Below are 13,575 nucleotides of genomic sequence, written 5' to 3'. Positions count from 1 at the left end.
TGCCAGCCACCCACTAGATAGATGTTCTGAAAGGCAGAGACCAGGTATGGTTTGCTCATTATTGTATCCAAATTCCTCACTCAGTGTCTGACCCACAAAACAAGCTTCTTCTCAAAATCAATAAATATTAGTCAAATCCATGGATGAATACCCCTCACTATATCCATGTTCAAGCTATTTCTTCTTCCTAGAAGGCCTGTCTCCACCAGGCCCCCTAGCTAATCTCACCTTGTCCTTCAAGACCTCTCACAAGCTGCTATAACAACACCTAACCTGTACCTCCATTATACTATTCATTACATCTCATGGATATACTTACAAGTTTCTTTTCCCTGTTAGACTCTAAACTCCTTCAGGACAGGGACTTTATCACTACTTGTTTTATTTAATACATACCCAGTACATATTTGGCACAAAGCAGGAACTCAATACATTTTGGATGAATGATATTAAAAGGGAATACCTTCATTTGGTTGTTCAGGTCTGGAAAGTAGGTGAAACATAATCTTTTATGCCCAGAGATTTCATAACAACTGAGTTTCTATATTTCCAGACTATTGGTTACGTGATTCACCATTGACTAATAACAGCTTTTTTTCTGGGAAGTTACAAAGGCTATTTTTTAATTGGACACTTTGCATGCCATGCATGATATACAACAATTAATACATCAATAAACAAACAAATAAGTGAAAAGCAGAACCTCAAACATGGTTCAGTGGACCAGCTAAGTTACAAAATGTAGGAGAAAAGTATAAGTAAGATCAATAATATAGACCTGAACTATACAGAGGAGCTGGGATTCTAAAAGCCATCCTAACACCAAAAGGAAGTGAAGGAAATAGTGTAATCTCCTGGCATCATTTAAAACTTGGCAGACTCTCCTGCCCCATGCCCTGTGTTTCTCTTCAGTACAGTTCCATCTAAGAACACAGACCGGATAATTCAACAGGCAAAGCATTGGAGTTAATGAGTCGGAGAAGTTTCTTAGGTATGAACAGATCCTCAGCACAGACTCCAACCTTGATCATAGAGAACCACTCACTAAAATGTTTCCCTACTCAGGGAAGATGTCTGGAAGAATGGCAATGATTCGACACAGCCCTCTACTACTACATGAAAATGCAGTCAATGCTCACCCTCAAAATGGGTGGAGAATAAACGCTTATTGTCTATGTTAAACATTTTTATTCCACTTTGCTACAGATCGTTTATGTCCCTCCCCTACAAAATTTATATATTGAAGCTCTAATCCCCAATGTGATGGTATTTGGAGGTGAAGCCTTTGGAAATTAATTAGGTTTAGATGAGGCCATGAGGGTACAGCCCCCACGATGTGGTTAATTCCCTTATTAGAAAGAGGACGATAGGAGATTTTTCTCTCTCCTTCTCTGTGCATATAATAAGCAAAGGTCATGTCAGGACATAACCAGGAAGAGAGCCTTCAACAAGAACCCAATCATATGGGCACCCTGACCTCGGACTTCCAACCTGTAGAACTGTGTGAGATAAATGTGGTGTTCAGGCAACCCAGTGTAGGATAATTTGCAACAGCAGCCTGAACTAAGACATTCTTTATCACAACCCTGTAAGTGAAGTATTATTGGCTCCATCTGATACACGAGGGAGCTGACATTCAGAAGAGGAAGGTGGCTTGGCCTAGGTCACAGTGCCACTAAGAAGGGAGAGCAGTGATTAAACCTCAACCTGCGCTCTCTCTTCCCTGCCATTTTTGTCATATCCCCTCCATAAACAGGCTCAGCACACTATATTAATCTTCTTTTAAGAAAGCACTTCTCTGGTATTTTGATAGCACTTCAAGTCATCTCAAACTACAAATACTCGAGTCACTGTGTACAAACTGAGGGTGATGCTCAGATGTCCAGGTCACTGCATTTTCCTAGTGAAGGAAATTTCATTCTTCCTATTCCAGGAAGAATGCCAAACTCCCAGCCTATAAATTTCCTTTTACTTTCATTTTATTGGAATTACTGTTCTATTACTACTGCTTTCCTGACCAGGAAACTGCCCTGATCAAAGAAAGTGTCTTGATCTTTTCTGATTACTTGTTTTAAAAATTCTAGAAATTATTTAGATTGTAAGCACAACAGTTTCTCTCATATTGACACTGTTTCAGACTAACACGAAGAAATGCACAACAAGGCAAGTTATGTGTCCTCGCTCGGAAAAACCCAACAATACCCAGGGGACTGTGAAGTAAGTAGGTCGAGTGAAATCACATGACCTATGGGAAGGCCACACGTACATACAGTCCTGGCAAATTCATGTGGCAGAAAAGGAAGACAAGCTACACTGAGGTAATGACTATAGGTGGAAAATATCTTCCATTTTTCAATCTGATAAAGTTGACTTACAAAAATCAGAAGTTTCAGAATCAGATAAAACCAAGATCAAAGAGCAGTTACATCATCAATTAGCTGAGTGACTTTGACTAAGTTTCTTTTCTTGGAGTCTTAGCTTTCTTATCTGTAAAAGTTGGGCAAATAACATTGGAAGTACTGGGAGTATTGAATGAGGCAACACAGGTAAAACGCCTGGCCCATAGCCTGGCAGTGGGTAAGTATTCAAAGATGGCGGCCCCTTTGATTACTATGTTGTGTACCCAATAGTTCTCCCAGGTGAGCAATTTTGCCCTCCCTGCCACTCGCACCCAAGTGGCATTTGGCAATGTCTGGAGACACGTCTGGCTGTCACAACTTAGGGAGGAGTGCTACCAGCATCGACGAGCTAGTGATGATACCAAATATCCTACCAGCCACAGGCCAGCCCTGAACAAAGATTTATCTGTCCCAAAATGTCAACAGTGCAGAGATTGGGAAATCTTGTCACAGTCCATTTCATTGCAGGGTTTCTCTTTGAAAGAAGCACCCCACAGAACTTACAGTGAGTCTGGCTGAAAGCTCCAGCAGAAATGGTTGTTCTGCCCATAGGACATGGGACACAGGCCAATCTCCCTGCCTGTTCTTGGTAGAATCCAACAGGACAAGGAATGCATTGCTCATCTTGGGAATAGCTTCCCTCGGGACACTTAACTAGAAAAAACAAACAGAGAAAAGATGTTAAAGATCAAGACACATGCTTCACAGTTACAATCCCAAAACACACAGGGTACAGGGAATCCTCAAACCAGTTCAAGAGCTCATTCATTTAACAAATGTCCATTGAGAACCTACTGTGTGTCAGACTCTAAGAAGCAGGAAAGCAGCTGTGAAAAAGTTGGGTGAGCTTCCTGCTGTCCAGGAAGTGACATGCTTGTAGGAGATGAGAGAGCCAGACAGGAATTTCAGATATGGGTAAAATAAAGCAGGGGAGGAGAGCATGTTGGTGAGGAAAGGCCCCTGAAAGACGTGATGCTTCAGCCTTGAATGATGAGGGGTAGCCCAGGCAAATATCTAGGAGAAGGGAATTCCAGGCAGAGGAAACAAGTGCAAAAACCCTGAGGTAGAAATGAGTTTCGATCATTCAGGCAATGGAAAGACAAAAGCAAGCAAAGCTTGCTACTAAGCTAGGGCTTAGTCTGCAAAGAATGAATGGCATGAGATGAAGTTGGAGAACAATTTGAAAGATGAGAGCCCATCCACAGGTTGCCATGGGAATACTTCCCAAAGTTAAGGGCCTGGTGGAACGGAGGGGTGGAAGGGCACATTTTGGTATCTTACAGATTGGGTGAAGTCCCGCTGCCCCATGTACCTTGTACTTTTGGACCTTTCTGAGACTCCACTTTCTCCTCTGTAAGATGGGGATTAATAATACCATCTTATTGGAGCATACTGATAATATATATAAAAGTAGCTATCATAAAGTCAGACTCACATATGCACTCAACAAATGATAATCATTTTTACACTTGGGGAAGCCCTTCCTTATAGCCAATCTCAACACCCACTCTGTCCAAACAGGATTCCCTCTCTATGAGGCATTCCCAAAATTCAGCCCCACCCCACTTGACTCCTATGGCCTCTCTCCCTGTTGCTCAGTCTTTTTTTTTTTTTTTTTTTGAGACAGAGTTTCACTGTTGTCACCCAGGCTAGAGTGCAATGGCACAATCTCAGCTCACTGCAACATCTGCCTCCCGGGTTCAAGTGATTCTCCTGTCTCAGCCTCCTGTGCACCACCATATCTGGCTAATTTTTGTATTTTCAGTAGAGATGGGGTTTCATCATGTTGGCCAGGCTGATCTTGAACTCCTGACCTCAGGTGATCCACCCACCTCAGCTTCCCAAAGTGCTGGGATTACAGGGGTGAGCCACTGCACCCAGCCACTCGGTCATTAGTAGTATTGCTCCAATCCGGGACTTGAGTAAGGGAAGTGAGGCACATGGGCACAGGATTCAATGTGGCTCTCACTGATGCTGGACTTTTCGTTGACCTAGAAATGTCAAGTGTGACCCTGAGAGCCTCCTTAAATTTTGCATCTGGATGCCTCAGTCACCTTACCCTAATCCCTCCCTATGGTACCCAATTAATCTACCCATTCTCAGCGCTTTCTGTCTCTCTGATTCGAACATTCCCCATCCCTTCTCATTCCCTCCTCTAATATGATATGGGCCAGGAAAACAGAAAGCCAACTAGAATTAGAGCTCTCAGTAGAGTTCTCACAAGAACTCTAAGTTAAGGTCTGAGGAGCTCTGCTCTGGGGAAAGTACACGAACTTGGCTACTAATCTTGATGGTTCAGAGGAGGGGATGGGGACGGAGGTTGTTTTGCTTTTTTTCTTGGTTCAGTGTTGTGTTCTTGAGAGTTTGCCAAATACCTTCCAGAAGAAGTGAGCTTTTACCCAGTAAAAGGTGGAAGCTAAAATCCTGCCCACTATTGGGAGCACTTACTCTATCGCCCTGTTATGTACATTAATACATCACTCTGATGGAAAGTATTTTATCCCCCATTTCAGTTGAGAAAGCTGAGCCTCAGATATCCATGCATGACTTCCTAGTATGCCTTTCAGCAAAGGGCAATGGGAAAGTAAAATTATAGTATATGCCAAGCACAGTAGCAGATGTTTTAATGTGTTCTTCTCACAGCCCTATGAGGAAGTTATCATCTTCGTATCAGACTAGAGAAAACTGAGGTTCAAGGTCATGGTCAGCCAAGCAGTGAGGTGACAGAGGTGAGATATGAGCCCCATTCATTCATCTCCAAATCAAAGTCTTTGTTCCTTCCACCAATCCAGCCACCTCCCTCTAGCAGAAAAGTCAGCACCGGTGAGTGGGACGTGTAGAGATGGAGCCAGTGTTGATGTAGCAATGCTGTCTCTGGTCTGCGTAAGTACTTGGCATTTCTGAGTAAATTAGAAACTCGAGCCACATCTTGGAAACTGAATGCATTGTTTTTTGGTCCGCGCTGAGCAATTAATATCCTCCCTCAGAGAGTGGAGTTTCATTACTTCTATGAGTCAAGTCGGTGATTATTATCTCTAGCACTTCCACCCCAGAACTGTGACTACTTTTTTCAAGTGGCCTCCAAATTCATCACTGAAGGAAAACAAAAGCATTTCAACCAGGCTGTATCGCCTGGCCTCCAAATGCTGAAGTGCGGGCAACTAGCAGAAATGAGAGAGCTGGGACTCAACTCCCGCTGCAAATCCCACAGTCCCAGGCTTCTGTCTACGCTCAGGGAATGTATGCGCTCTTTCCTCCCACCAGTTCTCTGTCTCTGACATCAAGTCTTTTCCACCCAAAGGAGCACGTTTCTAAGTCAGAAATAGGTATAACGGTCTCGTTTTATTAGCTTACTGCCACCTTACTGTTAACCTTCCCTCAGAAGAGAGGGCTTTCTCAAGACTGTTGGGTCCACTGCCACCAGTAGGTGTTGACCCCGGGTTAAATCCCTCAAAATCATTAAAAAATCCTTTAGCCTCAGATTCCTCCATTGTATTAGGCTGGTGCAAAAGTAATTGTGGGTTTTGCGATTTTTTTTTTTTTAAACAACATTTAAAAATTTTAAAAACATTGCAAAAACCATAATTACTTTTGCACCAGCCTAATAAAACGAGACAGTTATACCTATTTGAGTTGGAGTTTCACAAAGCTTTAGGGTCAGGCCACCCCTCCCGCCAACCCTTGTCCACAAACCCCTCAACAGTGACAGCCGCATTTCTGCTGAAGAAAAACATCTGTGAGGAAACACGTGGTCCTCTCACTCTCCAACTTAAAATCCTTCCGTGGTCCTGTCTCCAGCCCACTCCCCTCGCTGTGCTCCAAGACCTCCCCTGGCCTGTCCCTGTCCATCTGCTCTGGCTCCACCTCCTGTCACGTTCCCCACAGACCTTGTTCCCTAGCTGTACAAATCATAAGCACTGTTTCCAAAAAGTCAGCAGCCTCCCTGTGTTCATACCGATCTGTATTTCTGAAATGTTCTTCACCACTATAGCACCCTCAGCATGAGTACACACACACACACACACACACACACACACATGCACAAACATGCACCACCTTCTGTCTGCTCTTGTCTGAGCAGTGATTCCTCCTCACCTTTCAGGACTTCTGCCAGCACACGTGCTCTGACCACCCTGGCTGGGATACAACAGGCTTCTTCCCAGGATGATCCAGCTGAATACTCACTGACCTCTCCCTACCCAGGCTGTGAGTTCCTTGAGAGTGGAATTTTGTGTTTTGCTTCCCTGAGTGTATAACATGGCACATAATATTTTGTAAGTTTGGAAGGATGACAGGAAAGAAGAGAAAAAGGAAGGGGAAAGGGAAGGGAAGGGAAGAGAGAAGGCAGGCATAATTGGCTCAGGAAAAAAAAATCCATAGGAAACTAGCTCTACTAGAATAAATTATAGTGAAAGGGTGAAAGTCAATGTCATCCAGAATGGAATATGAAAACTATAGATAATTTCTCAGGTATTCTCCTTAATAAACTAACCTGCTATGAAGGCTGCCAGCAGGTAATTTCAAGGAGAACCCATATGGCTGGCCTTGAGGCAAGAGGGTGAACAAAACTGACCCCATAGGGGCTGCAAACAAGGTCTCTGCTCCCTGGCAGCCACCAGTTCCCTGGATCAAGGCTGCTCTGCCTACATGAGTCATGAGGGATAGACTTTCCCACTGGCCCTCTGAGTCACTGCCCTCTGAGGGGGCCATCCTGATTAGCCCTCCCCCAGGATGACACAGAGAAACCTGCTTTGTTGCCACAGGACAATGCTCTGCCTTGTAATATCACAGCTGTGTCCCAGATGTGTTTTAGAGGGAAAAATACCAATAAGAATAGACACAGGAGTCAGAGGGTGTGATTCCACCAAGAACCTCCATGTTGAGAAGGGAGACTCGTGATGCAGAGGACAGAACAAAGAACTTGGAGGCAGACAGAGCTGGATTTAGATCTCAGCACTGCCTATTTTCACAACAAAACCATTTGCCAAGAGTTTGCTAAGTGTTGTGTTCTGCACTGATTCTTTCATGCTATCTAAACAACAATAGGTATTACCCCATGCAGTGGGTATTATTATCCCTATTTTTCAGAAGATGCCTAGTGAGAATAATGGACTTCCTCCAGGATCCACAATGAGAAAGTGTTGGAGCCAGGACTCGAACCCGAGTCCACCTGACTTCACAGAGCAGTTTCCTGATGCTCTGTAGCACTACAGGCCCCTCATTTCCTTGTGTATGAGATGGGATTAATAACACCTGAGTCTCTGGACAGAAAAATGCTAATAAGGCCACACACATATCAGAAACTCAGTAAGGGATAGGTACTAGAACTGATGCTGAAGAAAATTCAGGGCTTTTGGTACTGCTTTTGAGACTTCCATTCTGGATCTTTCTAACCCTTTGGAGTAAGGGGATGGGGCTGTGTGGTGTGGTTGACAAGTCTTTGTGAGTCAGTTAAAGGCTGCAGCAGTTGGAAGACAGAGTATAGGTTTATCTAGAGCAGGACTGGCAAACAGCAGCCCATGAGCCAAATTCAGCTCACCTTCTGTTTTGGTAAATAAAGTTTTACTGGAGCACAGCCATGTTTCTCCCTACAATGGCTGAGTTGAGTCACTGAGACAGAGACCGTGTGGCCCCTCAAAGCCTAAAACATCGACATCTGTCCCTTACATGAAAGGTCTGCCGAGTCCTGTTCCAGAGCAAGAGTGTCCTGGGCAAGGTCTCCCATGCAGTCTCTTCCCCACACCCCATCCTGTGGCTCCCACAAGGGCCCTCAGAAGCCCCATGCCCTGATGCCAGCTGCTGATTCCCAGACCCCACTCTTTCCCCTTCAGGCAAAGTTGAGCTGAGCAGCCCTTCTCATCTCCTTGTTGATAGGAACTAATAATTGAGCTTCCTAGAAGGAACCTTGGGACCAGGCTTCTAGGCCAGCCCCTTTATTTTACCTGTGAGAGGGGGTGGAAGTGGAAAGGAAGACACCGAGAGGACAGAACTTCCTTGAAGACACAGGGTCAACACAGATTCCCCGCCTTTCCTTCACCTCCATCACTGGCTGCAGAGGGCACGCCTGAAGCCAGGTAGTCTCCTGGGGCTACTTCCAGATCCCATGGTACATCACCTGAGGCAGCTATGAAAGCAGGCTCCTGCAGCCCCCACTCCCAAAACGCACACACACAGCATACACATATGCATGCACACACATGTGCATACACACATCATACACATGATACAGACAAAAACAAACACACACACATATGTACATCACACACATATACACACACCACACACATACATGTATGCACATGCGCTCACACACTCATATACACACCACACACATGTACGCCCCTGCTAGTTCAGCAACTGGCATTGAAGTCAAGGGCTCTTCATGATAAAGTCTGTGAACACAGGGGCAGGTGCTCTCTATGTGACTCTCCCTCTCCGCAACCCTGCTTCACCCACCCTGGACTGGCACCATCCACTCCTGGATGGAATGGAAAGAAACGGTCTCTGGTGCCAGAGGACCTGGGTTTACTCACTCTCTATTAATCAATTAGGTGAGCTAGAGTCCCTCCTGTGAGTTGTCCCACTCCAAGCACAACAGATGCCCAATCTCGTTTAATCTGAACCTAAGCTTCTTTGTCAAATAAGGAAAAGACCTACCACCAGGGGCTATTGTGAGAGCTAAATGTTTATGCAGGTGCATTTGAACTGTAGAATTTTCCATAAATGCTAGTGGGAAGTGGTTGTCTTGCTGTTTTCTGTGTTAGGATTTAGCTGCATCTTAAATCCAATGTGGAGTTCAGAATTTGGCATAGATGTCAAAAAAGGAAAGGGCATTTCGATTTTGTGTTGCAACCAATATAAATAATTGATAACAATAACTGAGAACCATCTCTTTCTTTAGCTTCATAAAAATGTCTATCTCACTCCACACAAGAGGAAGGCTTCTCATCAGGAGACCTTTGAATCTTCAGTGGTAGACATGACAAAGACCCCCGCAAAGACATCCATGTCCCTGTCCTCAGAACCTGTGAATATGTTAGGTTACGTGGCAAAGGGAAATTACTGATGCAAATGGAACTAAGGTTGCTAATTGACTGACCTCAAAATAAGGCAAGTATCCTGAACCATGCAGCTGTGTGTAATTCTAAGGTCCTTGGAGGTGAAAGAGAGTCAGAGGAGATGTGAACAGGGAAGAGGGGTCAGAGAGCTGCAACACTGCTGGTTTGATGAACAAGAAAGGAAGTCACCAGTTAAGAAATGCGGACAACCTCTAGAAAGTGGAAAAGGTGAGGAAACAGACTTGCCCAGGGGCCTCCAGGAAGCGAGAGGGCTCTGCCAACCGCTCGGTTTCAGCCCAGTGACACCCACGTTGTAACTGAAACCTATAGAACTGTAAGATACTACATCTATATTGTTTTCTGCCACAAAATTTTTGGTCATTTGCAATAGTAGCAACAGGAAACTAATACAATTTCCATTCAACGAAGCTACATCACATTCCCATTAAAATGGCCCCCAAACTACTTACAGGAGAGGCAAGAGTAACCCAAGTGAACCTCCATCAGGAACCACTTTCCCTGAGTTTTAAAGCCCTGGGCTTGGAAATTGTGGTGAGTAACATATTGTCACAACCAGACTGGGAAATGTGTACCCAAGATACAGGTGGACATTAGCCTTCAACACAATGACAGGGCAGCCCAGGCTCAGGGTCCAAGATTATTCATAATTAACAAAGAATAACTGCAAACATGGGGCCCCTCCTTCCGCCATGCCACCTAACAGATGGAGACTATATGCCCATGAACAGTGAATAATTGAAAACTTTTGCTCATTAACTGAAGGGATGATTCTCAGCCCTGAATGTAGCCTCTCTCCAGAGCTGAGGTGGCCTTTCCCAAAGCCTCACACAGCTCCACAGGAGACATCCAGGGAGAGAGTGGACCTACCGCATCCTAGTCGGTCCTGACTGGCCTGACTTGGCCAGACTTGGTAGAATCCCTCCAAGCACCCAAACCATGTCCTGGGAGAGGTGCCAAAGTGGTCCCCTTGGAGGAAGCGGATGGCAGTGTCTGCTGGGAATGACTTTGAATCCAGATGAAGCTGAAATGAGCCACTCTGGATCAGGTCTGTGAAGCGCCCAAGAAGATCCTTGCCCACCATGGCTCTCTCTGTAAGACACAGGATAAGGCAGAGGTCACCCCCACTGTTCTCTGCAAGGGCCAGGGAGGATCAAGGGGGCAGAGATGCCTAGAATATCCTGGCTGAAATGAGACATAGGCATCATGTGGTGTCTCATTTTACAGAGGGAGGAACTGAGGCTCAGAGAAGAGGATGGACCGGCTCCAGGTCACCCAGAAGTCAGAAGCACAAGTAGGGTCTCCAACCCAGAACTCCTGGCTCCTGCCATTTCTGTAGCACCAATGCAACCTGCATTGGCATCGGAGATCACGTCTTCAGTCACTAGTCTAAGGTGCAAGATCCAGACACTCAACTACCTTAACCCTCAATGAGGCACTGAACACCTCTGAGCCTCAATGTTCCCATCTGAAAAATGGCTTGGGAATGGCTCTTTTTGCAGTTGGTGAGGGTCCCAGGAAAGAATGTGTGTGAAGTGGCCACTCAAAAAGAAAGCAAGGACTTCAAGAGGCAATGGGGCCGTCTGCCTCAGTGTTTAGCCAAACACCAAGAGGCCTCCATCTGTCAAACGGTAAGTAGTTACTAGGAAGAAAGCAGGTGAGCACCGTGCCAGGAGCTGGGCGGATTCCAGCACACAGCAAACATTCCGGCTGTAACAGCCTACTGCAGAGCCAGCCCGCGGCCTCCAATCACAGTCTCGCTGCCTCACCATTGAAACAAGCAATAAACATCTCATGCTTTTGCAGCTCCAAACATAGACACATTATCCAGGCTCTCTTTGGAGAAAGATGGAAGGGGATCCCTAATTCATAATGCTGGGCCTCCAGGAGAATTCATAATTCTTCTGAATTATTATTTAGAGGATTACTACCCTCATAACTAGTGAATGACAGAACTAGTGAATGCAGTCTCCCTCCTGGCAACGTTTTCCAGAAGTTCTTCCTCATGGAACAGAGGGCAAACTCCAGCCAATCCCACCCCTGGATGTTTGGCCACTGGATAGATGGTAGAAGAGAGAATGGAGTTGCCTCCCATTCTCTGGTCAGAAATCTACGGACTCTTTCCTACCCTACCGGAAAGCTCAGAGCTGAACATGGCACATGCCCACAGTAGCTGTCATAAAATCCATTCTTCTTCTCCCTCTCCTCTGTTAATTATCCGTATCATGACTGCCCCATTCTAAATGGTGTAAAGTGGTCTGAAATGTTTTACAATTGGAAGCGGGTAAGATATAAGTTAAAAACCAATAAAGACTTTCCCAGCCCCCTCTGCTGTCCCCTTCACACATTCTGTTTCACTCTCTGCACGCAGAAAACCAAGAGAAGTATTAGAAGACGTTCAGGAGACAGAACCAGGCTCTTCGTTGACAATATTTAACTCTAGTAAAGGATTGGCAAGAACTCTATTGATTATTATACATTTTAAAATAATTAGCTCTCCCCATAATCTTCACAGGAAGACTAGCTCCACTTGGCAGATGAGGAAACCGAGACTGAGAGAGGCTGCATAGCTTCTTCTAGGTACTAAAACAGAAAAACATACCAATGTCATGTAAGTCAGGGAGAGAGGCCACTGGGATGTCCTCAAGCCGTGATTTCCATGTAACATTCACTCCTAAACGCTCCCTGGTCAGACATCCCACCTGCACAGAGGAGTTGTCGCAGACAGGAATGGAAACCGGGGTGCCAAAAGTCTTCACCTACAAGAAGACAGATACTATCAGCTCAAGAACACAGAGTAGAAATCTAGTGTTGCTGGGTCCACACCAGGAACCAGAACTTGGCTTATGTTACTTCCTTCAATCCTCCACCAACCCTACTTCAGGGAGTCAAGCAATAGTGACCCCCTTTTCCACACCTGAGGAAAACAAGGTTCAGAGAAGTTAAATAACCTGCCCTGGTTACATGGTGTATACAGGTGTAAGTGGAGGAAGAGCAGGGCACCATGCCTCAAAAGCCCAGTCACCATATTTCACTGGTGAAGCAACTTCAGCCAACTCGGAAAGTCTTTACCACACACATACTCAGCAGGACACCTCTGAACCCCTATAGCATCCACCAGCTCCTCAATTTTGGTTATGCAGCTTGGTCTCTCCTCCCAGCCTAAGTGAGGCTGAGTTGTGCCCACTGAATGTCTGTGAGTGATGCACTGCGGGCTCCTCAGCGTTGGGGAGAAAGACAGACGGTTACAAGGCCTGTTACCCTAAGGACAGTGCCAAGCTTTGGTCCAGGGTTGAACACAAGCTTCATCTCTCCTTCTTCACAAAGACAGCCTCTTTCAAAGGATGTCTTAGTGCATTTGGATGACTATAATAAAATACCACAGACTGGGTGTCTTATAAACAACACAACTTTATTTCTCATAGTTCTGGAGGCTGTAAAGTCCAAGATCAAGATGCCAGCCACGTTTGGTGAAGGTTCTCTTCATAAATGTCTGTCTTCTCACTGTGTCCTCACATGTGGAACAGGTAAGGATCTCTTGGAGCCTCTTTATAGTAAAGGATATACCCTTATAAGGATATAGTCTTTATATTCTTTTATAAGGACACTAACCCCATTCAAGAGGGCTGCACCCTCATGACCTAACATAAAGTCCCCTAATCCTATCATGTTGGGGATTATGGTTTGGATATGAATTTCGGGGAGACACATGTATTCAGATGATGGCAAAAGGTAACATGCCAAGAGAGTTTATATAAAGTCCAAAGGGAGGTCAGTTTATCAAAAGCTTGGGTGCCTAGAGAGTGAATAGAGGGTTCTAGAAGGAAAGTGAACTCCATCACCAATGAGTAATTTAGAGTTGATGTGGCCCTGGCCTTCAGGCTTCACCACAAAAGGCCTCAACTCCCTTCTTCAGAATGCAGACAGTGCCCTGAAAGCCAGCCCCAGGTGGCCAATGCATACAGAGGCTGAATGTGAGCGTGCCATCCATACCAACAGCCCTGGCTCCCAGACCTTACTGTGTGCCACACCCAGTGCCACACCCCCAGTGAAGGTGAGAAAGTGGCGTGAGTGCTCATATAGTTGTCATTTAATGAAAT

At 45.3% G+C, this 13,575-nt stretch overlaps 1 protein-coding gene across 1 annotated transcript in view; it reads right to left on the bottom strand.

Moving 5' to 3' along the window:
• The window catches only part of TG (thyroglobulin), a 275,160-nt gene that overhangs the window by 217,678 nt on the left and 43,907 nt on the right, over positions 1-13,575 (bottom strand). The window contains exons 19-21 of the mRNA XM_064384611.1: positions 12,078-12,234; positions 10,346-10,567; positions 2,904-3,053 (exon numbers count right to left, since the gene is read on the bottom strand). Of these exons, the coding sequence (XP_064240681.1) occupies positions 2,904-3,053; positions 10,346-10,567; positions 12,078-12,234 (529 nt within the window). The remainder of the gene's footprint in view (positions 1-2,903; positions 3,054-10,345; positions 10,568-12,077; positions 12,235-13,575) is intronic.

Source organism: Aotus nancymaae, unplaced genomic scaffold (assembly GCF_030222135.1).
Source record: "Aotus nancymaae isolate 86718 unplaced genomic scaffold, 86718_ANA_hifiasm-v0.15.2.pri h1tg000036l, whole genome shotgun sequence".
NCBI classification, from domain to species: domain Eukaryota; kingdom Metazoa; phylum Chordata; class Mammalia; order Primates; family Aotidae; genus Aotus; species Aotus nancymaae.
This window is presented reverse-complemented; position numbering and strand designations above follow the sequence as displayed.